Below are 27,837 nucleotides of genomic sequence, written 5' to 3'. Positions count from 1 at the left end.
CAGGGCACCCCCCTTCTGAAATACACCCCAAGGAAGCGGCTTCCACAGTTGAGAATCATTTGGGGGGTTAGCCTGGGTGTTAGAAGTGAAGTAATTGTTCAACACGTGCTTGACTACTTAAGCAAAAGTAAACCCAACATATATATGTTGTACCTCTGTGTTTGGTCGGTGGGAGATAAAAGTAGACCTGACTGACGACTCCTTAAAAGCCAGTCCTAGGACTGGCAATAGTTAGGATTCATCGTCAGATTAGAATGGTTATTCCTCTGTTCCTGTTTGACTAGAATTACCGAAAGAAAAATAAGGAGACGATAGCCAGAAGGGAGGTTCTGGGATAGGTTAAGTTCTACTGTGTAGGTGTTGTATCCATAACCCAATTCATTAACTTAGCCAGATTCCTCCTAAAAAATGCCACAATTTTTTTTTCCTTCCAAGTACTCATTCACATTCTTTTGCTGACAACATCTGTTCAGGTGTTTTTCTAAACAGAGCAGACCCTTTAAAAATTATTCTTGGCAAACTTTGCTGACCAGCTACAGCCACCAGAATTATCTCTAGTTGCAACTACTCGATAAACACAGGAGCAATTTAAACTTCGTGTAATGTGGAGAATGCAAAACCAAATTGCTATGCACCTAAAAGTTAGATTGAATTTAGGAAGTGAAACCCAGTTGTTTCATAAAAAGGTTTTAAGTAACAAAAGACAGTGGAGAAAAAGTTAATTATCTGTTAATCTTTATTTGAACTCTTGTCTGGTTAAGATATTTACTGGCTATTTATAAGAACAACCTGAACATTTACAATTTGGAAAGTTTACTCTTGGTTACAAATGCAGAGTTCATTATACATATTCACACAACTGCAAAAGTAATCTGTACAGAGAGACCATTTTTTAAAATCTAGTCTTTGCTTTTATTAAAAAAAAGCACAAGAAAAAAAATTTTTTTGAGGTCTCAAGGTAATGTATTGTCCATTACAGCTTTAAAACTAGAAATACATGATGCAGTACTAATTAATACCATTTTAACATGTTAAAACAATGGATAAGAAATACTGTTATTAATGCCTTCATTTTTAAAGTAGTTGTTCCCCAAAGAAATGAGTAAATAGAATACTTTTCATGGCACATACATGATTAAAAAAAAATCACAAAAAGTTTGCAAGTAGAGATGTTAAATACATTTTCTACATTTTTAATATCTATATATAGATTTAGTCAGCTTTGTATAGAATACCATGTAAATACATTCAAAACAAAACTAATTTTGGCAAAGTGTCCAAGCTGCACACACACAAACAGCCCTTTCTCCTCTGAACAGCCTCCCTGGAGTGATGCAACCACTCCACAAATGAGGGACACTTGCATAACAGGGTGGAGGATTAAGCTCTACTGGCATAATTTCCAAACAAATATGGACAGAGAAGGCACACACTGCATGTATTTTTCTACAAATAAGTAAGGTTTTAAGTACCAGCAGGTACAGTTTCTCAAATGTTGGTGTACATGCCAGTTTTGTAATATTTCTATGTCCAAAGAAATGGATATAGAATGGACATAGAGCAGGTTTTGACTGTGGTGTTTTGTGCTGAACTTCCCTCATACTGAAGATTTTTGATTTTTTTAGGAACCCCAAATAGTAACACAAAAAGCAGCTATGTTATGGAATTGTCTGTAAAACTGCACTCTAGGAAACAAACCAGCAAACACAACAGGACTCCAACTCCCACTCTGAGTGATGGCAGTTCACTGCCTCTTCTGCTAAATTCACAAATTCAATGGGTAATGTGGGTGCTTTTGCTTTGCAAAACCAGGTCCTAATTTTTAATATAATTGCAGAAATGCAAGTTTGATACAGACTTGCCTGCACTTCATAAATTCATATAAAATGCACTGTTCAAATGCAGTATTTAATAGTACATATAAAAGCAGCAAGGAGTATTAGTGTCATTTACAGATGCTTGGGCCATCTCCATTTTCAGTTTCTGTTCATTATCTACATTATATAAGAAACCACACACTGACACACTGTTCCACAAAAATATGCAACTATGAGGCAACTTAACAAACAGGAATTAATTGTTGTCCTAAGACATAGGAAAACCACAAATGTTACTAATATAATTCTTGTTCCATTGTTATTCCACTCTCCTGTCAATAATTCAACTTATTATGCATGGAAAACTCAAGTTTCCCAGCTTTCCTGTGGTTTCCCCCAAGCTCTCCCCAGTAGTATACAATAATATAATCTATTAAAGTCCTTCCTCCATTGATTTTTAACTCAGATTTTCAGCACTTGCTTTAGCTGCAGGTTACACAACATTTACACACCCCTTATAAGCACGTGGAAAAGTTGCAGTAACTCACCTGGGGATGTGAAAACACTGCAGTTTTTAGCTTACAAATCTAAATGATCATCAGGGAAAATCAGGCTTAGGAAATGGATTTTTTTACTGCCTGCTTTGCCTCAGTCTGCAGTAGATTCCCTGAAGAAGAGAAGTATTTCAAACAAATTCTGGCCAGGTTCAGTGCAGTGCCAGGGACACAATTAGAAGGCAGGTGACTCCAGCAAATGACACTGAGACTGGACTAACTAGAGTGACCAGATGTTTCCCTCTGCCCCCTCCTTTTTATGAAAAAGAAAAATACCCATAAATTTAAAAAAAAAACCTATTGCAAAAGAGGCCAAGAAATATTGTTGCATAAACACTGTCCTGTAAGGTTGCCAAGGTCAGTTTGTGCCACAGTCACTGCCTGAGTGAGCAAAAGTGTCTTTCTTGGGCCTCTTGAAATTATCCAGGTATTTCAATCTCCCACTTCAACATCTCCCTGGTTAAAAAGCTGGAAGGCTGGCTGTGCTGCTCAGCGTGTCAGCAGGTAGTGAAAGGTAAAACTCAGGAATTCCAAATTAATCCAGCCCTGGACACCTGCTGAGGACACACAGAGCTCTGCTAGAGCACCAAACTCAGCTGAATCCAGCCACATACCTTGCAAGTGTTTGTCCAGGATAAGTGGTTTGGGGATGTTTTAATTTTTACATTTTTTATAATTTTTTTAAATTAATATTTTTGCATATCTTAACTAAAAATCTTTTTTCTCTAAAGAAAATAACTCCAAGCTTTCATGCTCAAAATTTTAAAAATGGAAACATGACATGTAACCTGCTACAGGTTGATTTGATTTGTGTAATGCTTTAAATTATCTGGGCAAGCATAGGACTGAAAAAACAAGTGAGAATATGATAGTATTTCCCAAGACAGAAATACCAGCTTTGGAAAAGAAACCAAAATTTTTATCTGTGTACTGCTGTTTTTACAAATATCAGTTCAAACCACAGAGTTATGCAGAAGTCTCTCTGCGCTGCCAGTTAAGGGACAGTGTCACAGCATAAAATGTGCATAAATTTGTTTTTTATTAAAAATATCTCCTCTGGAGGGCAGCATTGAATCACCATTCACTGAGCAGGAAATCTGTGCTCTGACACACCTTCATAATACACATTCTATTGACAGGCTAAGGAGGCATGGGGTGGAGTTATTTACCATTATAAAGCTGGAAATTTCTGCCATCTTATAACTCGAAATACATTTTTAAAAAATTAAATACATTTTATTATTAACTTCAATTATTCGTGCATTATGATGGGTGGTTTCTTATTCTTGCCCAAGAGCCTGCTGTGTTTGGTTGACTGCAAAACCATGTGTATAAAAATTTAGCCTGGTTATTAGTGGGTTACTATAATAATCTTAAAACCACAGGTCAGCCTGGGTCATTCTCTGGGGATTATTTGGCATCATTGCATGGGATGTCTTGAGATACTGAAACCTCCCACGTGTTTTGCTGGTTTGCTTAAGAATTTAAAATGCTGAATTAATGAAATTACAGAAGACAAAAGCTCATCTAAATATTCCACCTATTGGTTTCCTAAAAAGAAAAAAACACATCAGAAAGTTGCTTACCATTAGGAGAAACATTCTTATTTTTAAATAGGAGAAAAATCCATCTGGAAATCAATTCATCACCATCCTATATACAGCAAGTGTCAGAAGCAGTGAGTACAGGACTCCTCCATGGGAATTAAACAAAGCATGAGGCAACATCTTGATGATTTTTTTTTTTTTTGAAGTAAAATCTTGGTTCATTGACACTTGGAAACAGTTTCAGTTTGGAGTCAGATCGGGATTTCTCTGCCACCTGTTTCATAATCCAGAGAAATATTCCTGAACTCACTGGCCAAGCCACGATTCAGCTGCAAAACTCTTAATTGATCTCACTTGTCCCCATCAGCACAGGCCAAATCATCGGCTTCATGCTCTGGCAAGGGCCCTCTCGAGCTGCCAGCACTGCTGGAGTTACACATGTGGGGTTTTCTGGCCACGTTCCCCCTCTCCCCCAAATCATTCTCCCCAGTTGGGTGCAGCATCACCACTCCTGGGGCACCAGGACTGACATGACCTGCCCTGTCTCATGGCAAGGCAGCCCTGCCTGCAGAGCTTTGTGGCTGAAAAACCCTTTCAGGGCTTTCAAGTGAGCTCTTGTGCCCTTAGGATTCAGTTTGGGAACTTTGCTTCCCTCCAGCCCGTTAGAGAGAGGATGTTTGGTAGCGACTGGAAAGATAATTGTCAACCACAACTGTAAATAGAACAAGCCTTAGAGAAAGCTGCTTGTCCTCTGCTCCCGGGCAGCAGGCAGACGTGGTTAGCTTAACCTAATGGAAACCACCATGCTTTCACAGGCATTTAAATTAGGGAAAGGAAGTTGGGTTTGTAAACTAGAAAACAAAAGTAAATTTGTCTGAGTTTCAGGTTCCCCCAAGATCAGTAACTTCAGTGTGTTACCCAGAATGCTTGTTGATGAATCCATGGAGTCAATATACCAAATATTTTAGTGATCAAGAAAAATCAGTTGTTCGGTCTCAGACTGACCCACATTTCGTAAGCATTAGCAGCCTCCCTGTCAATCATCTTTATTGCTACTGACATGTAGTGGTAACATTTTGCTGCACTTCAGGATTGCTGTAAAACAGTCTCACATTCTTTCCAACCAGAAGGGAAAACAAAAGAGGTTTCCTGGGGAAAAAAATGCCCTGTGCTTTGTGAGAGACTGAGAGCATGACTGAGTTGCAGCAAGACTGCCAGTGCTACCTAAAAGTAAAATTCGTCTTCGTGAGCTATTTGCAAACTCGAAAGTATTCAAAAAGACCCACATAAACATTTTCATCTGGAAGGAGAAAATAATCAACTGATCTGGCATGAAGTTGCTGAGCAAAGCACATCTTTTTTTAACTCGCTGCAATAAGATCATGACTGCTCTGTATTTAACAACCTACTCTTCTAAATATGTGTGTGTGTGGAAGGCACATGGAAGTCCAAACAGATTTACACTCTGTGCAATCCATACAAAACCCAACAGTCCCTCTAATAAAGTCTGTTGATCAGAGTGATGTGATTGATAATCAAAGAATGGTTTGGGTGTGAAGGAACTCTGAAAGGTCATCCAGTTCCATCTCCCTGCCATGGGCAGGGAACAAAGGTACACTCAGTTCAGAACGTAAAGGCCAAATTCACGATCTCAGCTGGGGACCAGGAGGGACTTCAAAGTGCTGATCAGAACCACAGTCCCTGCTCTGCTCCCCACAGAGCTCCACTGCTTTGGTGGTGGAAGGGCTTGGTAGAGCAGATGGGCAATAACCCCCCTGGTTACGAGGTTTAGGTGATTCCAAACGAGCTCTTCCTCCCTAACAACCGATGTCCCGGGTGCTGTGGCAGCAGAGCTCTGTGCTGGGAGGGGGACGGCGAGGAGCAATAGGTAAAGCACAATTCTGGTATTCTGTGTCAATGTTTTGCAGGCCTGGCAGTGGTCACAGTTGATGCCTACAAGCACTGGATATTCCACAAGTTGAAGACGGAATACTGACTTGTTTACCTGAAGATAATAGGACTTCGGGGTATTTCCTCAGAGAAAATATAAATTTTAATATAATTTCATAAGCTTTGGAGGTTAGCTTGTCTTGTAGCTTCAGTGATATCAAACTTCTTCAAGTAGGAGCTAGATAGAAAGCTGTTTAGTTTTTGCCAGCGTATGTAAAACAAGACTTTTCTATCTGCATTGTAGATTGTTTGTGGACACTTCCAGATTCTTGTGCTTTCTGCAGTCATTCTGGGGACTGAACTCTCATTGATACTGAAAGAGGTTCCGTGATCAGGACACGGGCAGGAATTTGAGTGTAGAAGCCCACAGTGTGGTTTGGAGTAGTGAATTGCTTTTAGTTTGGAGATGACTGGGGCAGATGGGAAGAGCAACTGTACATTAAGGGAACAATTACAGATCTTCCTGGCGACATCAATGAGAGATTTGCCTTCAACCTTTCACAGAAGATTTTTTTAGCTTTAATTTGGGACAATAAAGGGGTTTTTCAAAAGCACTAAAAGCCAGTGGGAGCTTGTTAGCTGCTCCTTATGCCTTTAAAAACCCCTACACCAAAAGTGATAGCTAAGAACATGAAATGGAAGTAAATAAAATGCATTTTCATTGCTGTTTTGAGTTACATAATTCTTGTTTCTTGATTTGTTAGTTGATATGAATTTACATGGATTTAATCTATATGGTGACCAAGAAAATGGTGAGTAACTGGTGAAGATGCCAAGTATAGCCACAAGTGATGTGTAGGTGTAGACCCTAAGCAGCCAACAATGACAGGTAACAATTTCACTGCCTACAGCCCTTTTAGTCTCCTGTGCCCACACCCACCAAGGCAGATGGGCAGTGCAGCATTTACCAGCACACAACACGTGCTCCCAGCTAAAGACACGACCTCAAGGACACCCAGGACCCAGTCACAGGTAACCCACAGCCATCACCCAACCTGCATGGAGCATGAAGCACATTCCCACTGTTGTTCACAACACTGGAGCAGGAATTCCTGTAGCACCAGGTCAGCCTGTACAGGGCAGTTGCACCTGGACAGTCGCATCCCTCTCTCAAGCTCTCTCTGGCAGTAGGAGTTGCAGCGAAGCAAGAATCTAACAGAGGTTTTTGGATCTACTCAGGGCACCAAAAATGACTCCAGTCTGTGTTCTCTAAGATCAAGGCCACAGAGAGCCCTGATATCATCTGTTTGATATCATGGTCAGGCTCTTCATTTCATCTAAGACGCCCACACAGAACCCATCAACCTGTCTGGGGCTAAAGTATTTCCTCCAGAAATGATCTGTTACATCAAAAAAAGGCATTAAAGTGATGGGGATTACATCACTGGCCTGGTTAGGATTAACCAGTCTCACCAATAAAAATCCACAGCTTGCTTGTTTGAGTTTGTGTAGCTTCAGCTTCTACCCACTGGATGGATGTTTGTACATGTTTCTCTGTTCAGTTTAAGAACTTGTTAATAGAAAATATCTCCTCCCTGTAAAGGAATCTGGTTGCCTCTTGATCTTCATTGTAAGCTGAACAGACTCAGCTGTAAACCATCCTTTTCCTTTTGGAAATAATTTTTTATGGCTCTCTACTGCACAGCCTCTGTTTTTCTCAACATCTCAAAAAATGGGAACTGAGGAATAGTTTTTAATGGATCTCGCAGTGGCATATGCAGATATCAAAATAATAATCCTTTTATTCATTGCCCTGCTCTCCATGGGATGTGCCTGAGATAGTTTAAAGAAAGAGACTGAAAAGGGGGACGAGAAGGAAGAAGACAAGAGGAGTGTGCAGAGTTTAGAGTTTACAGTTAAAACCATGTAAACCAAGAAAAAAATAAGTAAATGAAACCCACAAACCAAGACAATTAAATACTCCAAACTCCCAAGTTCTAGGAATCCCAACAGCAAAATTATATGCTCTGTTGTTTAAGAAGGGACTTCAGCAGAGCCCTCCCTGTCCTGCAGCTCTGCACTGAAAGTATTGCCACGTTTTTGTGTTTTGAAATTCTCCAGCAGAGGCTTCCTGGGGAATTGGGCTTCCACAGGAACAAAGTGCTGGCACATCTTCAGGCACAGACCCCAGGACCAGGACCTAGAGGTGCTTCCCCTTGAGGGAAAAAAAGCTTCTCATGGTTGTAGAAATAACCAGAGGCAGTCAGGGTTGTTCTGCTCAGCCCCAGAGCTGCTGTTTCCACTCCAGCAGCGACGAACGGAGCTCAGCTTTGTCTCCTCTGCAGGTTGCAAGTCCTTGTCCCGTCTGCCCAGACAGTTGACAGCAGCTTCTTCCATTTTCAGGGCTGCATCCTCTTCTTCTTTGTTTTCAGCCAGGTTCTTTCCCCCTTTTAATGTGCAATGCAGAGCAGACACAGAGGTGAGAGCCAGACCAGGACAGGGATTTGCCCTCCGTGCACTGAGTGAGGCCCACGAGCAGCTGGCTCAGTACTGTTAGTTCACACAGCAGCACGAGCAGTGAAAATACTGTTCATTCCCAGCTACTGGCAGCAGTACCTTTATCAAATCCTGGTGTTACCATGCGTATTTTATGGCTTTGGGAGCTTTACAATATTTTCCAAGTCCATAAATGTCAGAATCCGGTATAAAAAAAGGTCAATATATTACTGTCGAAAGTTTTTTTTTTTTCCTTTTTTTATACAAAAATTAAAAAGATCAAAATATATCACATTATTTACATATTGTGCTTCATGCTTAGCGATCACTGAAAAAAGAACACACAGACAAACATTTTAATCAGAGAAATGCTCCATTCATTACACTTCCTAACCTTATTGTTAGTATTACAAGGATTGGCATTCAGATTTCTTTTAATATTAACAAGACATCCAAATGACACATAATTAAAAACTTTGATGTACTAAGGGTGTGCTCACATTCTAACTGAGGGTTTGCAACATGCTTGCTGTTAACTCCCAACTGCATCCACGTACAACCGGGTCAGTGATTCCTCTCAGCTTCAGTGTCGTACCCTTGGCAGAGAATGAGTGTCCTCCTGCAGGTCTGGATTAAATCCTCGTGTCCCAGTGGACACTTCTGTCCTCGTTCTCCCAGGCTGCACTAGCACTTACAACCCCCTGGCTGTTCTGGGTGCAGGAGATGGAATGAATTACCTGCCCCCAGGGGTACTGATTGCAGCACTCAGCCAGTGTGGTGGCTTTGGGCTGGAATTACAGGGGCAGAAGGGCCCTTGTTTGGCCATAAATGTTTGTGACTCTGCAACAAAGCAATAACCTGCTGTAAAATTCTCATCTAGAGGTTATGAGCTGAGGGAGTTACAGGAGCACATCTTGCAGAGTGGTGCAGCCTTTCCTGAGCTGCCTGGGCCACAATAAAAGCCTGAGCAAGCCTGTAAAAAGTCATTCTACTGACAGCATTAACAACAAAGATTTTTTTGTGCTTAGCAAGTTCTTGGTGTTCCCAGCACCAGCCTAGAGCAGTGGGGAACAAGACATGAAGCTGCTGGAATGTTGCTCTCCCAAGGCATGACGTTGTGTCTGCCAGGCACGTAAGGGACGTGCAGCAGGGCAAACAATCACCATGCAGCCAGAAAAATTACTCAGGGCCTGTTCAGGGACATGCAGTGGTTAATATTACTGTACCTTATGCCAACATCCTGCTACTGGCAGTCCGTCTGGTCCCTGCAAAATTGAATTTACAGATTCAGTTTTCTTGACAGTGGCTTAAGTGTCAGGCCCCAAAACCTGAAGCTCAGTTGTCACAACAGTGAGTAGTTTAGCAACACTGTTAATTACCATGCAAAACCCATTTACTGTATATGCACAAAAATAAATATGCAGGCAATGTAATCCATGTGTCACACACAACACAAAATTGAATGCACCCCAGGGTAAAAAAAAAATCAGAAATCTACACTTTCCGTTTTCCTTCAAACAAAAGAGAAAAAGTGAACAAATATAAAGATTTGAAACCACAGTTCATTAACTTCATGATCTGTTTTATAAGGTAGTGGTTTTTGCAATCAGACATAAATATGGAAAGCATGATGTGGAAATGTACTTTCTGTAAAAATGTGCTTTTCAGCTGGGGGGGAGGTGATGTAGGTCTGGTTTTTTTCTGGATGGTATCCTGATTGTGTTAAATTTGATCCTGCAGTACTTAGTTTCTTTAAGAAATCTTGAGCTGCTGAACTGATTGAGATAGGATGAGTTGTGGACTATGCACAGGGAGTGAAAACATTTCTCTTGTTCCAATGGAGATTCAAGCAGCACACAAACCCCAGAGAGCCAGAGAAGAGCTCACTGACCAGGAGGAGAGCACTGAGAAGGAAAGGAGCCCCTTAGAAGAGGAACAGGCTTTGCATGACCAGCTCTTTCAAGACACTTTAGAAGAAACAGTTGACTTCAGCTGCCTTTTGGGATGCTGGGATGTTTTTCAGGCTCTTGGATCTCCGATTCCATGAATTTCTGCATGTAGAGCCACAGAGAGCACACATGCACTGACCCTTCCCTCAGAGCCACCTCAGATTCCCTGGTGGGGGTGGGAAGCCACGAGGGTGTGTGTGCAGCAGAGGGAACTGCCAGTGCAAACAGAGGTCAAAATGCAATTTTACATTTTTTACTGTAAATGTCAGTCATCACATTTTTTGTATTCTGTATTGATTTTATATGTAAAATAGCCTATGCCCAATAAAACAGATGCAGTGAAGTAAGGTTACCCTCTCCAGCTACTCATAGTGTAAGAAGTCAAGTTATTTTCATGTGCTTTTCTATGACATTAGTTAGAAAACACACGTTTCTCTGCAGACACAGTCGATGTTTTGCTCCATAACTATTAATAAGAAAAGTACAATTGGTACATTTGCCAGAGTTGTCTGGGGGTGAAGGGGACAGGGGACAAGGTGCAGAGCAGTTGTTTGACTCAGAAAGATCCTGACCTGCTGTTAGAGCAGACCCTAACACAGATGGTCACAGAGTTCATTTCTGCCCTGTTTTTTTTTTTATTCCTTCCTCAAAATACTTAGTTTGGCCATCCTAAAACTCCACACCTTTCTACCACGTTTCACTTGAGTGATTCCAGATTAACTGGTCATGTTGGAGTTTCATCTTGGAGAAATCACCTACTGCAGTTTACAGTGCCTTCAATACAGATGGATAGGGCCTGTGTTTTCTGTACAGTTAAGATGGGAGATGCTTAGTAAATAGAACATCTCTGGGGAGTAAATATGAAGAGCTGGAGCTGGCCTGCTGTTAGGAATTGGGTTTTTTTGTCACATCTGAAAGTAATTTGGCTTTTTGAAAGAGAAACAGCTTACTGCCCTTTTGTTTCTCTGAGGACAACTGCAAATCATCTGACATGCAGCATTTTCTATGGTGAAAAATATGAAAATAAAACAATGACTATTCGTGCAGAGCCCTTTTGGGGAGGAGAGCACGAACCTTCCTGCGTAACCACTGGCCCCAACCTGAGCTCTGTGCTGACACAACAAAGCCCTTCTGATGCCCAGAGTGCCAGTGACCCCGCTCTGCAGGGCTGGCCCTTCATTTGAGGAGAGCTTTTCAAATCCCAGCTGGGAATGGGACTCCCAGGGCTGCACCAGCACCAGGGGAACCAAACTGGGCCACAGGTGCTGAGAGAAACCATAGCTAACTTTGAGCATCTGTTGCCAGAAGGGAGCAGCGTCCTCTCCGTGATCTCCCGTGGTTTACACTCCTTGTCTAAAGCCACTTGGACTGGGAGCAGGAATCAGGCACAAGACATTGGCATCCTTCCCCAAATGCCAAAGTGAAACATCTCCTTCCAGCCCTGCTCCCTTGTGTCCTTCCTCTCCCTGGAGGGATTTGCTTCTCAGGACAGGAGGGCTTGGCCCCAGCAGGAACACACACCACAGGCATGCAAGAAAGACAGAGCAGATACTGTACCAAAGGGCAGGGCACGCTCACCCCATCCAGGCCTGGCAAACCTGGCTCCCTTTTGCTGCCTGCAATGCTATGATCTCCCTGTTTGGAAAGACAGCTGCTTGTTGAGAATGATAAAGGACCAAAAGTAACTCAGACAGACACCCACATTTCAGCAGAGGAGGAGGAGGAGGAGGATGGGTCTAGAGCTTCACAGCTCCATTTCTGATGACACAGCAAGTCAGCAGAGTGGTTTTATGGCAGGGAATTCACAGACACACAGAGCCTGCCATCTGGGAAAGATCATTTGTACACGAACCAGAGATCCACGTTTGTAACAGCACAGTCAAAGAGGTAAGAGGTAAATCACCCAACATGTTGAGGGAGGAAAAAATTAATCGAAGTTCACATTCAATCTCCCAGCAAAATAAAGCATATTGCCTAAAGGAGCTTTTTACTGGTATGGTGGGGCTATACAACAGCTTTGAGTGCCATAGCTGTGCTGGCAGGGTGAGGAAAAGTCACACATTTAGACAAGAAATGGGGTTTTGGATCGTGTTGGAGCAAGTACCTGGCACTAATTTGTGCCTCTGATCTCAGGTCTTAAACAGGTACATTTAAGTAGTTTCAGTTCAGTAGTTGATACTTTTCATCCTGCACCCTCAAAGCACTTTAGGGAAAGGATCTCTCTGGTTTTAATCATTATGTGAAAAACAGCAATGACAAGGAGGTAAATTTTGCCAGGTCAAATAACTTATAAATCAGCCTAGATTTTTTTTTTTTTCCTCTGGGCTCTATTGAGTGAATGAGAGGTTCTGGAAGTGGACTTGGGAGATCCAGGTTCCCCAGGCTCGAACACCCAGGAGGTTTCCTGGAAAGCCTGTCTTTGTACACACTGCACAGTGGTGGCCCAGGATGTGTCTGAGAAGGGACAGATCTGAGCCACAGGCAGAGAAACCCAGGGAGGTCTCTTCTCCCAGAGGCACTTCTTGGCAGCCTGGGGAGCTCCAGCTCATCCATCACTTCTCTTCAGCAGAGCTCTGATGCCATCAACTCCCAACATTCTTCCCCAGGCTCGTCCCTCGCTGGGTTTGCTGGGATGGAAGGGATAGAGCTGACCTTGTTTTCAGATCACCTCCCATCCACAGCACCGAGTTAACTCCCTGATTTCAGGCATTCAGGCCTGCAGCCTCACACTATCTCCTGAAGGGCTCTACTGAGGTCCATTGTTCCTGACTACAATAGGAAGGTCTTTACACAAAGATCCTCTGTTTTTACTGCTGTGGCTTGCTCCCATCTGGCCAGCGAGGAGCCCTCAGAGCGAGCAGTGAACTTCCAGCAGTGCAGATAAACCAGTAAGAAAAGTGAGAAAACAATAACCATCTGCTCTGATTTACTGCAAACCAGAGAGCTCCCAAATCCTCCCTCCTTTTCCCTGGCTGAAAGGCTGTGGCTCCTTTTCAGCCCCAGCAACCCGAGCTCAGGAGGAGTGAAAGGGAAGACGTACCACAGGACAGGGCTGGTCCAGTCCAGGGGGGCCTGGTTCCCCCTTCTGCCCCTTGGCTCCTTTTCTCCCTGGTATTCCTCGCTCACCCTGTCAGCACAGCAGGAAAACATCAGGAAAAAGGAGAAGGAACACCTTTGCTTAATGTCTCACAGCACTTACACAGTCCCACTCCTCACCCAGAGTGGGGACATTTTGCACAAGTGTAACCTCAGCTGAGTAATTAAATCGTGGTGAAAACCTTCAGTTAAAAGCTGGGTGGAGATATTGTAATAGATAATTGATTGACTAAATGCTGGTATCTGACAGCGAGTGGGAGCAGCAGCCCTGGACTCAACTGGGCATCCCTTTAAGGATCCCGGTAGTGAAACCTTTGACTTGGATCTATTTCCAAGGTCTAGAAACCAAGACCAGCAGTTCTTTGCAACCTGGAGCTGTCAGGCTGCTCCATTTCCCCACAGTGGTTGTGCTGTGGGTGGGGGGTCAAGCTTACAAAAAGTGGGTAGGAGTTTAACTGCCTGTCCTGCCCCACCATGGGACTGGGCAAGCACTTGTGCTGTGGAATTATCCTTTCAGGAATTACTTGAGAAACAGTCTGGAGAGGGGAGCAGCAGCCAGGGCAACCTGGCAGAAAGAACAGCCTGTCCTGCCCCTTGAGCAGCTCTGCAGCCATAACCCACTCACCTTCTCGCCTCTTTCACTTCGCTCTCCTTTCTCTCCTCTGAGACCTGGGAAACCCTATCACAACAATTTTTAGGTGAGGAAAAAGAGAGAGAAATAAAAAAAGGTTTTGTAAGTTCATCAGCCCAGCCTGCCATGGTGAAGAATGACATTTTCTTCCTATTGACTTCATAAGTCAGCAATGTCTTGGGAAAGCTGGATGGGCTTCACCACAGCCCAGTAATGTTACAGGTATTAGAGAGTTTCATTTGACTGAATCCCACACAAATATCCTCAATTGGAAAGGGAAACCCCCATGGCACCTTTAGCTGAGCAGTTCCACCGTGCAGGGGAAGTATCCCAGCAACTGGTCTGAATTCAGCCCTTTCCTACAGACATCATTCCATGTGCACTGTGTTTAAAAGGGAGAGTAGTCTATACAGTCTTAGCTACATATTTGCCCAGCAGTCTCAAGTTACATGCACGTTGTTCATGTTTGTACATAAATAATTAATGGTTTCCATACTCACATCCAATCCTGGCTCCCCGGGCTTTCCCTGCAGTTGTAAAAATAAAAATTAAGACATAAAATAAAAATTAAGATGTGCTGCATTGAGTTTGGTGTTGCTGACAAACTTCTATCCAGTTGGTGTAATTTGGTAGTAAGGGCACGGGCTCAGCCAGCAGCCCCTGGGGTTGGAGGCTGCTCTTTGTGACCCCCCAGGGTAGTCCTGGCTGGACTGGAGCCCTGCCTGGACTCCCCACGGCAGGATTTCCCAGCCCCTGCTTTAGGGTTGCACCCCAATGCCACTTCTCCTCTCCCACCCCCAAGGATTACCTTCTCTCCCTTGGTACCAGGCAAGCCAATGAGCCCTGGAGCGCCCGGGAGACCCTGGAGTTCCAAAGAAACGAGAAGGCATTGGGATGGTTGCTGTCAGGCAGGTTTCTGCCAACAGCCAGAAATGAGGTTTGGGAAAACAACTCACAGCAGGGCCGGTGTCACCGTGGTCCCCCTTCTCACCACTGTCACCTTTTTCTCCCTTTGCACCGTCCAAACCCTGCGTAAATTGAAATGGCATCAGCCAAGGAGAGCCGGCAGCTCTGCCCAGGGCAGCCACCCCACACACCCACCACCCCCCCTGCTTTCACCCACACTGCTGGTCATGTTTTCCTCTGGGCCAAGCCATGTAAGAAAAGAGTTGAAAATGCAGGTTGAAGCCTTTTGGTTTAGAAGCCCTGACTCAACATGTGCTGCCAGCCCTTCAGGACTCTGTGCTGCAAGGAGGGGTTTTAGGTCATAAATGTGTTTGGAAGGACAAACTGCTTGTTTTCTGAAACACCCACTGCTGAACAGCGTAGCCAAGGGATGTGCTGTGACAACAGTGACCAAAAAAAAAAAAAAAAAAAAAAAACACAACCCAAAAAGTCAGTCTCCAGAGCTGACAGGCCTTTGTGAGCCTGTAAATAATGCACTGGGCAGCTGGGAAACTGGGTGACATTTAATTTATTGACTTACTTTAGGCCCCTGGATTCCTGGAGGACCCTGTGGGAAAGACAATGGTGCATTTGAAAAAAAAGAAAACAACAGAATTTACAAACACACCCTAAAGTTTCCTTCCCAAACCACTTCTTGCTCAAATTATGGCCTGACAATGGCTGGCCAAACATTTCTTTTCGAGACAGGTGGCAGTTTATTTGGTCCTCTGATACCGAATTAGGGGGAAGGGGAGATGGAAAGGACCACTTAGTGCAGCATGGGACAAATAAAGCTCTGCAATGTGAGTTTTGGGGAGCAAGAACCCTCCCCAAAACTTTGCTGAAGCAAATGACAGCAAGCTTGGGCATGGCTGGGACACCTCACAGGTTGTGAAGGTCACCTGGAAAGCCACCTGAGTTTTGACACGTGGTCTCTCAGGGTGAATCTTGGACTCAGGAGACACATCCTGGCCTTCCAGATGCCTTTGACAGCTCCTTTTGGAGCAGTTTAGACACCAAACCCCTCAGATATCTGCATCAGAAGTGCTTCACATATTCACCACCCACATCCTCTCCCAGTGCAGCTGATGGCAAAAAACTTATTGACATGGTTAAATTTAGGGAATACAGACACCATCATGGTGGGGAACAGATTTCCCCATCCCACAAGGCTTTATCTTTTCTCCATCCCAAGGAACAACTTTTGCTATTTGCAGAAAGTGCCACAAATGCTGATGCACCCTCCTAAATCAGGGGCTTTCATCTCTCCAAAGACAGAACACAGCTCTGTAGCTCTTCCCTGATTTTTCTGGCCTGGATTCACAGCAGCCCACCTTGATTAAACAAAGCAAACCACCCTTGCCCTTGACTAATCACATGCAATAAGTAATCTGCAGCAATCACTTCCCAGAGTCCTACCATGGGGCCGGGTAATCCAGGGGGTCCAGGCTCAGGAATGATCTGTGGAAGGGAATTACATGGCACGTTAACAAGGCTGGACACAGAGGCAAGACAGTTCAGCAATGGAAACCTCACAAAACCCAGAATCACGTTTTAAAGCCCTCTGATTTAATAGCTTTAATCAAAGGATCTGCTAATCAAGGAGTTGCTTGTAGTATTAGTATAAATAAAGGAATCTTTATAAGCACACGAATCATCAAAGTAGCCCCTAAAGGAAGAGGCCTGACCAGCACCACTCAGTGTGTTTGCCAGTCATAAAATGGATGTAGTGATGCCATTTTTTGCACAGACTGGAGGAAAACAGACTTTTTAAGTAAAAAAAAAACCAAAAAGCCAACAAAACAAAACAACCTCCCCCCCCCAAAAAAAAAACCCCACACAACAACAACACACACCCAAACCAACACCCTGAACAAAATTAGAACTTTCCTGTCATTTAAAAAAAATTAAAACTATCAAAACCTACCACTTCTTTTTTTATTAAGCAATAAGCACAAATAAGGAAAAAAAGGATGCAGAAATCCCATACAACTGCAAGGAGCTTACTGTGTTTTGAGAACAAAATTATAACAGCAGCATCCAATATCTCAACCATCAATGCAAAATCTAAAGTAACTTTGTAGATCTGAGTGTGCAAAGTGCTCTTCCCTAACAAAGAAACCCTGTTTAGACACTTCTGGAAGTTCTTGCAGACAACAGATGGGTTTTGCTGATGGGTACAGGACTGGCAGGTCCAGCCTGCAGCCCCCAACTTTGCCTGACCCCACATCACGGAGGAGGCTTTATGTTGCTGAAATCTTACATGATTATTCTGCAGACATGGTGAGCCGGTGTCTCCTTTTTCTCCTTTGTCTCCTTTTGGCCCTTCTGCTCCCTGGAAGATAAAAGCGAACCCTTGATGTGGTGCATCTTTCAGGAGAGCAAAAACAAAAGAGAAAGATACATTTGTCCCCCTCTAAACTCCAGCCTTGGCTCGAGCAAAGCTCATGTTCATCCCCGGGGCAGGGCTTTGAAGAAAGGTCTTCTCCTCCTTGGTACCTTCTGAAGGAGCTGTTACCCTCATCCTTAGAAATGCAAATTCGAAGCTGCTGCGTTCACCAGCTCCATGGCAACGTGGTGTGGACAGGTCAGTGCTTAAATCTGCCAACCTGGCCACGCTCTGAGCATCTGCAGGAGTGACATTAAAGGAGCAAGCAGCAGATGGACAGGACAGGGAGGGACCTACCGGTGGACCCGCTAAGCCCATTTCTCCCGTCTCTCCTTTCTGCCCTGTGATCCCCGGCTGCCCTGGTCACCCTTGGCTCCTTTGGGACCCTGCAAGGTGACAGAAAACAACGTGCTTAGGAAAAAACTCTTAAAAAACCCCCAAACACAACAGCCCCTTCTGCCTTTCCACGTCTGCCTCCACATCGCAGCGAGGACCGCGTTTTAACATTCGAACTCACAGACGCCAATTTTGTGGGCGCAGCAGGATTTGGCTGGGCCACAGCAGGGATTGCAGCCATTTAGGGTCAGGGAGTTTTATGAAAAAAAAAATTGGAGACAGCATCTGATGACCCCACTCGAGACAGGAGCCCCTTTAGCTCGGCAGACGCGGCCAGGAGCAGCATCGGCACGCTCAGAGCGGGGCACGGGCCGTGGATTCAAGGAGACACAGCTGACATTACAGAGCACAGCTTGCTCCTGGAAAGCTGGATTTGCTCTTCACAGACACACAGCGTTTGTGGCTCTGTTTAATTTGGGTCCTGCAAGGCCTCGCTCGATCCAGCCCAGCTCACCTTCTCACCGTCCAGTCCAGGTGGGCCCGGCAAGCCCAGCTCTCCCTGAAGGGACACAAGGGAAGGGGAGCACGTGGTAAATTAAATCAGGAAATCATCTCAGGGAAGCATTCTGCAAGGAAATGAGTTACTCACACACAACCATTGTGGTTATAGATTTGCCACTGCTGGGCTCAGGACCACAGAGGTGTCAGTGATGCACCAGCATTACTGGCTCATCCAAATATGAGACCTTAGGCACTGAAATCCTGCCCCATCCCATTCTTCCAAGAGATGCTTTTCTGCAAATTACATTCTTCTTTTAAAGAAACTGCAGCTGATTGCAGGGAACAGACTACTGCTTGTAAAGCAGGAGGGCACACGGGAGGGTGGGACTGAGGTGGCTCGGCACAGCCACTGGCACTGCCAGCCCCTCTCACAGCTGCTGCTCTTCTCCCATTTACTTCTGCCTCCTGCCACAGTGGTCTCAGAGGGGCTGGGATTTCACCTGTCAGGTGTGGGACTGGGAGTGGATTCCTTTCTGGGACAGCATCCTCTGGAAGAGGCTGGAGACCCGAGACAGATCAACAAAACTTCGGGTTTTGTGTAGAAACCTCCTTATTTTCAGCCAGAGCAATTCCTTTCAGGCACAGCATTTCCTTTACCACACAAAGCCTCACATTCCCCCTCAGGCAGCATCTCCATGGGAGACTCTACATGGAGTGTTTCTTGGGAACACTGTCTGGGGTCGGGCTCACCTTGGGACCTGGAGTGCCTTGGGGGCCCGGTGGCCCTGGGGGACCCGGCGGACCCTGAAACACAGCAAACAAAACAGGCTGGATCGTGACCTGCAGGACCATGGCACACAACCCTCGTGCTGTGGGGGTGAGGCAGGGGCAGCTCCCAGCCACGACCTGCAGCAGACCCTCAGGTGAGTGGGGCTGCCCAAACGCTGAGAGGAGCTCCACCGGCACAGAGTCACCCCAGTCACCCTCTGGCACGGGGTTGTTCACGCAGAAGAAAACACAGTGGGAGTGAGCTGGGCGTACAGGTGCAGCAGCACGTGGGTTAAGAGGTAAAATGCCTCCAGCCAGGGGTGTGGCCCCAAATCTGGTGGTTTCTTTTTGGGTTCTGCCTGCTCCAGCCAGCTGGTCTGGGGAGCAGCATCCTGCTGGGAACAGCCACAGCCAGCCCGGGAGGTGCAGTTAAAGAGGGGACACAAAGGAGTTTGTGTGAGCACTGACAGGAGGAAGCTGTTCATCCTGGGCACTGGTGGGTGCAGAGACCACAAACCACCTTGAGACGAGCGAAATATTTTCCAACTTGCAAACGGTTTCGAACGGCAAAAGCTGTGGTCTCGCTCAGATGAAAACCAAACCGGTATCATATCCTCAAGCACCTTTTTCCATGGCTGCACACTCAAATGCTGTTACATTTAGTCACACTGGAAGCCTTTCCAAAGCCTTGCCCACGAGGCAGGTCAGTGCACGAACACTGCAAGCAGCCAATAAGCAGGAAAACAGCAAAGTCAGCGAGGTTCAGTGATGTGCCCCTCAGCAATCTCTGCATGCAGAACATGGGTGAGGGTCTGGCTCCAGCAGATGAAGCCTCCAGACATTTGATGGAGCCTCTCCAACCACTGCACTCCACAAACTCCACTCCCAAAAGCTCCATGCCATGCAGACATCTGGCAAACGGAAATTACCAGCACTTTGTGTATCCCTGCAGCCTGTTATAAAACAATTAGGATGGTTCTCAATTGTCTGTAATTAAGTATTTATTCTATTCAGCTTATTCCATCCTAGGGAAAAGGGCAGGGCCCTGCTCAGTCAGGCAAGTCAGGGCTTGGGTGCTGTTCCCCTTCCTCCTGCATCCCCAGTGCTGCTTGAAGAGGGTGTGCAGTGACAACACCAAGGGAATCAAACCCTGCAACTGGGCAGCACCTGAGCTGGGATGTGGCTGCTCACACCCATTGCAGCAGGTGTTTATATGGCTGTGTCACGTTGCTTCTACCTGCAGAACATCGACTCACATCCCACAGCTGGCTCCCACAAGCCTGAGCTCACAGCCTGGAGTTCTGCCACTGTTTTTTTGCTGGTACATCCCAAATATCCTCAGCCCCCAGGAGTAATGAGCTCTTCCCTCCCAGCCAGCTCTGTGCCAAGGCAGAGATCTCGGGAAGGAGACACAGGACAGGAACAGGGGTGTCACAACATCACCAGGGCAGAGCCTGGCAGGCTTTCAGTCCCTTCCCATTGACTGCAGGACTCTGCAGGGCTTACCTTGAGTGCATCCAGGATCCGGCCGTCGTAGTCGATCACGACTGTGTCACCCTGTTCCCCTTTCAGGCCAGGGGGACCCTGAAACCAGGCATGAATCCTATTAAATTTTACAGCACTGAGAACTGGGTGGGATGAAAGCAAAGACCTGACAAGCAGTGTTTGGGGGTTACCACCTCACCAACCCCATGGATTTAACCAGTCCCTGGTCAGACAGCTGGAACTGCCATCCAGCCAAACCTCAAAAGGGCATCAATTGGTGTAAGGGAGAAGTGCATAAAAATCCTCACTTGATCATCCTTATTCCCAACTTCCCTCTTGTAAAAGAAAAAAGGGTTACAGGGTGGTCTTGTTGATAAGAAAACTGGACTTGACTGATTTCCTGTGGCAGCATTTGGTACCTGCATAATCATCTGTTTCAATATGCACCATCTCTGTTTTCTCACACTGAACTGATCCTAAAGCAATTCAAACACATGCTAAGCAGAAAGAGGTGGTGGGGAACAGCTCAGGCTGAGGCAAACATACAGCTCCAAACTGAAATCCTGAACATCCATACCCGGGGTCCAATGGAGCCAATTCCTCCCTTCTCACCAGCTTCACCCTGAAAATCAAAATCACATTTTTGGTTCAAAGAGACCAAGGAAAACAGAGCATATTTATCATTTGAAAATACTGTACCCACCCATAAGGATATGCTTTAGATTAAATATGACACCAAGAAGGGACTGCTTCTCCCAGCAAAAAATAGATTCCACTTGAGAGCAAATATATTTTGCCACAAATAATGTTGGTGCGGGCTGGCTGACAGTGAGAGAGGGTCTGATTGCAGAGGGAGGGAGTGGCCCACTGAGGGCTGAGCCCCTGGTATTGGTGATGTGCCACCCTCCAGCTCCTCTCCCTGCTCCAAGCGTGCCAGGCTTTGTGCTCTCTTTGCTTTAGGCTGAGTTTTGCATGTGGAAAGTTTCAGCCAAGATGTTTAAACTATTTTCAAGGGCGAGTTTAAGGAAAAGGGCTGTGCCAAATTGTTATTTTTTTTCCCTTCCTCATTTTTTCCCCCTTTCCCTCCCTTTTTCTTTCTTCCTTTTTTTTTTTTTTTGAAAATTAGGGAGTTTCAAAAAGCCATAGAACTCTCACAGCAGTGACCTGAAATTCACTTCAAGATTCAAAAAAATGTCCCTTTTGCCATACCCACGTAAATCCCTCTGCTGACCTAATTAAAGCCCTCCAAAAAGTAAAAATGTTAAAAATGCAGAGAAAACCCTCCTAAATTCAAGAGATACTAGGGGGAACAACTGTTACTATGGATCTAGAGAAAAAAAAATTACTAAGAGCCACCAGAGCCCACTTTCTTCATCACATGCCACAGCCATCAATCCCATCAGATCAAAATGGGATCAGAGTTTTACCTCTCTTGAGGAAAAATGTTCCAGAAGACAATTAAAAACTCTCCTACTGATCTCTGCTTGAACCCAGCTTGAAGTCACCAGCAAAAGGTAAAATACTCATCACATGCCCCTGTTTTGTAGCAGTTTGGGTTTTATTTACCTTGGGTCCTGGGAAGCCATCAGTGCCGTTCTCTCCCTTGGGACCCACGCTTCCTTTTTCTCCCTGAAAACAAGGCAATTTAGGCAAATGCTACAAAGAGAACAGAGTTCTTCAGGTTACCCTTTTCTTCCTTTACCTTCATTTTCCATACACGAGCAAGCCAAGCTCTGCTTTTGGCCATAAAACACATCACGTTATCCAGGTGCAAATGGGTAGATTTTGAGATAAAAATGAAGCTTTAACAGTTTGGCTGAGGGTGGTGGGTTCAGCAGTAAAGTTGGCCCCAAAAACTCAGAATGGTTGGGATTGGAAGAGATCTTGAAGATCATCTCATTCCAACCCCCCCTGCCATGGGCAGGGACACCTTCCACTAGATCAGGTGGCCAAGCCCCTGCCCAACCTTGAACAATTTCGGGGATGGGGCAGCCACAGCCTCTCTGGGCAACCTGTGTTGGGGTCTCACCACCCTCCAAGCTTCTGGATCTTTTTCCATGTCAGGGGAGAAATGTTCTTCCCAACCTGCCCCAGCTGTGATGGGGTGCCCAGAAACCAGACAGCAGAAGATGCTTCCAAACACACGCTCTGGATGGACACAGAGCAGAACACACCTTAGGGCCCACAAGTCCTGGTTCCCCGGGGATCCCATCGTCACCCTGGGGAAAATAAAATACAAAGAGTGAAATGCACAGACCCTTCTGCTCTTCACCACAGGTCACCACCACCAGCTGCCAGGAGGGGGTTTTCTTGTTTTGCTCGTCGTGCTTCATTGTTCTCCTGGAGCAAAACCACTTCATAGGTGCTGAAGAGATTAGTTTTACAGGCCAGTTATGAATTTTTTTTAAGCCAAATTCTGGCCTGAAAAGCACCCGTGGCCACCTCTGTTTTGGTGCAGGCTGGGCCCTGTCAGTGCTTTGGCTTCAGTTAAAGGCAGTGATTTATCCACTGCTCAATGGCACCATGAGGAGAAAACGTGGAGAGCTTGGACATGGGAATCTCTCACAGCCTTCAGTGCCAGACCTAAGCAGCCTGTCCCTAAGAGTGGGCATTTCCCGTGGGACTGCACAGGGATGCCCATCCCAGGAGCCTCAAGCCCATCCTGGGTTTGGAGGAGAACATCCTCCAGGCACATCTCTGCTGAATTATTGGAGCCAAAGGGCTCAAGACCTACTGCTTTGCTTGGCACTTGCTGCTTTATTCTTTGTCTAGTGGGCAGATGTGACTGCAGCTTCTGGCTTGCCTGTGGTAATGAAAGCCAGGCTGAGGGAATGGCCGTGCCCAAAATTTAGGATCACTTGGGGGAGAAACCCCAGGGAACACAAGGGAAGGGTTGGTATGGACATCCATGACCACGGCCTCCCATCAGTCTTTGGCAATGGTTTCCCTGGGCAAGAACAGAGCAAAACAAAGAAAAAAAAACTAAATAAAATGAATAAATCACTATTTTACCTTTTTCCCTTGGATTCCAGGCTCACCCTTCAACAGCAACGTCAACAGAAGAGAAAGAAGTTAAGGGACATAACAGAAATTAAGACTGATTGTATGGATAGTCAAAATTAGTTGTAAAATTAAAATACTGGGCTTGTGTTGATCACCTTTATCCCCCCCAAAAAAAGCACATTCCCACATCACAGCAGATTCCAGCCCCCCGTGGCTCCCTCCACCCCTGTTTCCAGGTTTGAACATGGGCAGTGGTTGTGATACTGAGGAAGTAACACATTCAGACATTTACACCCCCAGTCAATGGCTAATGCAATACCTTGGAATTTTATATCTAATACCTACAGGTGAGTGCAAAATGCTTATTTTCATTTCCACCCCTCTTATGCAGCATAATTTCAAGAATTCACGTGTAAAATAAGACAGATTATCACCCACCTTTGGTCCTGGAGGTCCTCTGGCACCCTGTTGGATATAGGAGTGATTTACTTGTTTGACAACAGAATGTAACAGGATAAAAACATTCCCAAGAGTACTTTATTCCATGGAAAAAAAAATTACACTGATGCCAACTTCTCATCTTCCCTTACAAATTACACTGTGAAGTTCTCTGTTCTGCTAGTAAATTATATTCTTTTATGGCTCGTGTATTTTATGTATAATAAGCACTTTTTTATCCAACCTGAGCCTCAGTGAATTGGGGGTACAACTGCCAGGTGGTTTCAGAGGGGAGCACCACATCCCTCCAGAAGAGCCAAGGGCATGAAACAACCGGCCTCTTTCCTCCCCAGGGCACAGGTACCCGTGGACAAACATCCATTTTAGGGCAATCTAAATTTCACATGGGGTTCTTTTTGGCCTCCATAAGCAACAACAAACCCACTTGGCTGCAGTGAGGTGAAGGGTGATGTAAAGCAAGGGGTGATGGACACACACACACACATACAGGAGCTTCTGGGCAGTACTGACCATGAGTCCTTCCTCTCCTGGCTCGCCTTTGTAACCCTGCCAAAATGAGAAGAACAACATTGGAATTATTACCTCTCATTCTCTGAAATTCTCAGCAATAATCAAGAATGTTGCACTGCATTATCCCTTAGCCTGTTTTTCTATGAAATAAATTGCCAGAGGTCTGCAGGTTTGCAACAGGCCACCCTAAGGCTTTGGATTGGGGGAGGAGATCCCTGGGGTCTCTGAGTTACAACCAGCACCTGCAAACACATGCCCAGGTCCAGCTCTTTGCTCCAAAACTTAAGATGGAAAATCCCTCCTACTCCCTTGCCCCAGAGCTTGTCTCCAGGAGCAGCCATGGGTGCCCAGCAGTGGCTCAAGCTGGGGAGCAGTGGTTTGGGGTGGCAGCACTGGGGAAGGGACACCCTTCTGCCACCTCCTGTGCCCCGGGGGTGGGAACTGCCCGGTGCGAGCTCTCTGCGCATCTCCCGTCCTTACAGGGGGGCCTGGAGGTCCTCTTGGGCCATCCTTTCCCGTGTCACCAGGAGGCCCCCGGGCACCTGGGGGCCCTGGCGGACCGGGGGGGCCCGTGGCTCCATCTCGACCTTGATCACCCTGGAAGAAGTTCACACAGACATGGTGAGGTGAAGCGGCACTGCCAGGCGGTGGCTGCAGGGTGCCCACAACACATGCACTGCATCCCTGGGCCACCAGCACCCTGGCCTCTGCTGCCCCAGAGGAATTTAATTACAGCTCCCAACTGGGAAGGCTGACTGTGAGCTCATGGCCAATTTATGCCCTTTGGGTCTGATTCCTCAACCAGGATCGAGCTCAACGCGCCTTCCAACGAGCTTTTATCTCATTAAGCCCTTACCCAGTGACTGTCTGCATGGAAACTACCAATTCAACAGCACCCAGAAATAACTCAGACCCACAGCATGCTGGTCTGGCACATGCACACACTGCCATAGCTCAGTGCACCACACCAGAAAAGCCACACAAAAAAAAAGTAGCAGTGCTGAGTCTCATCCTTTAAACACAGCCAAGGCCATGTATCACCATCCTGAGTCACTCACACCCCACATCACTTGGGTGCAGAGGGAAAGCAGCAGCAGCAGCATCTCTGTGTGGCTGTGAAGCTTTGGTGGGAGCATCCTGAGGGGCTCCATGCCTGGGTATCACAGCCCAGCCCTGGGGCCGTGGCCGGGCCCGTCCCCGTGGCTGCACAATGGAAAAGCCTCGTGGAAAGGCGGCCTCGTAAATCTTTTAGCAACATCTGGAAGAGTCACCACCGAGGCAGTAAGAGGGCTGCATTTAATATATGTGGTTCGGCCTCAAATCAGGGACAAGTGTGGGATTTTTCAGAAGTCCTTAAGTGACTTAGCAGCACAAATCCCACGGCCTTTCAACAGGATCTGGGCTCCTAAATCACTTGCACGGTTTCTTAAAAAACCCTGTTGCAAATGCTGAACACTGCAACCAATTATGTCAAGTCAAGTCTCCCACTGAATTTTTCCTAATTAAAACGTCACATTTGGAGTATCAAGGATTTAGTTTACTCTAGTTTTAATGCATTTTATTTTACGATACTGATACTGTTCGTATCAACACTTAGAGGACTTTGCTGCTTGATTCCCAGACTCTCACAAAGAAGCAAATGCTAAAACCCCTTAGTTTGGTGTCTCTCCACTTTGACAGACACCTGCCCTAAACTCCAGTGGGGTTTCACTCAAACACTCCCCCAGCGAGCATCTCTAAACACAGCCATGGTAGTGGCAACTTAAAATGGCAACAGTGCACTGTAAGCCAAAAAGAAGAAACAGAAGCAGCTCAAAGAATCACAACAAACCAGCAGATTTGGGGTCTACCTTGAGCACTCGCCGACTAAAGACGAGCTGATCGTTAGCCAGAAATCCGTGATTGAGGTGGGGAAAACCATCTAGCCAGGGAAAGTGGGAGGCAGGAGAAGGAAGAGCAACAGTTTGAGATGAAAGCACAGCAGAAGAGTGAGTTTTAAAGGCTACATCAACAGATAAAAATTTTTCTTTGACAATTAATTGATGCATGAGAAAGAAGTAGTCTTGGTAGCCAGCAGTGGTGGTTTTAAGGTTCTGGATACACTGGACCTTGGTAAGCAGGACACAGACTAAGGGAAACAAGTATTTTTTCATGAATTTACTGCACAATAGGACATTCAAAGCAGCTGGGACAAGGATTCCCCTACTGTAGAATAAAGAACATTATTCCAATAAACCCCACAGGGGATATATCCCAGCATTTCCCTGAGACCAAATATTATATTATTTTTTTCAGATGCTAAAATGAATACTGATGTATTCCCCAGCCTGCCAATTGCAGATAAATCTCTCAGATTTGTATGATGCAAAAACAATGTATTTAGACCATGTCAGTAGTCATTGCCATTGTGTTTTAACCTTTCCACTCATCTGTCCAGGGAGAAGCAGCAAGACACTTCCTTTCTCAGGGCACCACGTGCAACTCCCTTTCCTTCACCCACCCATCCCTGCACACACCCAGAGGAAAATCAAAGGGGTGGGGTGAAGGCAGAAGAAGCCCTGTGGGAACACACAGCCCATCCTCCTTGAGGATTTTCGGAGGTTTCTAAGGAACAAGCCTCTTTTTCAAATTGCCCAGCAGCTTTTAAGCCTCACACACCAACAACAGGTAACCCCAAACCTCAGTTTTAGTGTAAATAGTGCAGGGGCAAGGCCACCCCTTCCCCAGGCTGAGCCACAGGCATGCACAGGAACACCGAGCACGGATTTTTATCACCATCTCCTCAAAATGAGATGGGAAAGTAAAGTCAGATAGAAAAAACGAACTAACCCGAGAAAACAAACCCCTTCCAATGATTTTTTTTTTTTCAAACTGTAGAGAGAGGCTTCAGCTCAACACTCACTTAAATACAGGCATTTTTGGGAAGAACGTCACTGAAATCCCAAAAAAATGGAAATTGATGGGGACACAGAGCCCTTGCACTTGGCCAGGCCCTCCAGATACTACAGAAACCACCAAAAAGACTCTACTGAGAGCAAAGGGTTTTGTGGTAGACACAAAGGACACCGTTTTATGGCTCATTATGTTCATAAAGATACACAAGAGCCTGAAGTGGGATTTTCATAAAAGCCTGCAGAGTAAGACAGAGACTGAATTTTTTCCTTGCCCCTCAGACTGGTGAGCACCATCCAAGGAAGGACATTCCAAGCCCAGCCCTATCTGCTTTAGTGTGAAATAACAATTTGTGTTTCCCCTGGGGCCAAACACCCCATACCCCACCAAATCCAGTCACTGCATGTTTAATTTGAAACAGTTCCTGTTATGATGGGCCAGTGGAAGGGGAACAACTCTGAGAGACATGAAATACAGAGACACCGTCCCTGGCTCAAGAAATTCCTGGGCCACAGATAACCAGGATCCAGGAGAGAGGGGTTAAGTGTGGTGGAGTTCCCTGTTCCTGC

At 45.6% G+C, this 27,837-nt stretch overlaps 2 protein-coding genes across 3 annotated transcripts in view; one reads left to right on the top strand and one right to left on the bottom strand.

Annotated features, from left to right (window-relative positions):
• HNRNPAB (heterogeneous nuclear ribonucleoprotein A/B) overlaps positions 1–10,618 on the top strand; it is a 28,528-nt gene extending 17,910 nt beyond the window's left edge. For both annotated transcript variants that reach the window (XM_050312530.1, XM_050312528.1), the window contains one exon: positions 5,847–10,618. The gene's annotated coding sequence lies outside the window, so the exon portion shown is untranslated. The remainder of the gene's footprint in view (positions 1–5,846) is intronic.
• Positions 9,522–27,837, bottom strand: part of LOC126638559 (collagen alpha-1(XXIII) chain-like) — a 167,494-nt gene continuing 149,178 nt past the window's right edge. Inside the window, 24 exon segments of the mRNA XM_050312532.1 lie at positions 9,522–9,569; positions 11,811–11,888; positions 13,294–13,380; positions 13,975–14,028; positions 14,481–14,507; positions 14,789–14,842; positions 14,937–15,008; positions 15,467–15,493; positions 16,345–16,386; positions 17,189–17,260; positions 17,612–17,667; positions 17,670–17,700; positions 18,165–18,209; positions 18,902–18,955; positions 19,849–19,872; positions 20,426–20,503; positions 20,982–21,026; positions 21,971–22,033; positions 22,579–22,623; positions 23,417–23,443; positions 23,846–23,872; positions 24,377–24,412; positions 24,857–24,973; positions 26,227–26,297. Of these exon segments, the coding sequence (XP_050168489.1) occupies positions 9,522–9,569; positions 11,811–11,888; positions 13,294–13,380; positions 13,975–14,028; positions 14,481–14,507; positions 14,789–14,842; positions 14,937–15,008; positions 15,467–15,493; positions 16,345–16,386; positions 17,189–17,260; positions 17,612–17,667; positions 17,670–17,700; positions 18,165–18,209; positions 18,902–18,955; positions 19,849–19,872; positions 20,426–20,503; positions 20,982–21,026; positions 21,971–22,033; positions 22,579–22,623; positions 23,417–23,443; positions 23,846–23,872; positions 24,377–24,412; positions 24,857–24,973; positions 26,227–26,297 (1,280 nt within the window).

The sequence above is a fragment of the Myiozetetes cayanensis genome, unplaced genomic scaffold, assembly GCF_022539395.1.
Source record: "Myiozetetes cayanensis isolate MyiCay16 unplaced genomic scaffold, myiCay2020 scf17, whole genome shotgun sequence".
Lineage (NCBI taxonomy): Eukaryota > Metazoa > Chordata > Aves > Passeriformes > Tyrannidae > Myiozetetes > Myiozetetes cayanensis.
The sequence above is the reverse complement of the archived record's forward strand: the minus strand, read 5'-3'. Positions and strand labels throughout refer to the sequence as shown.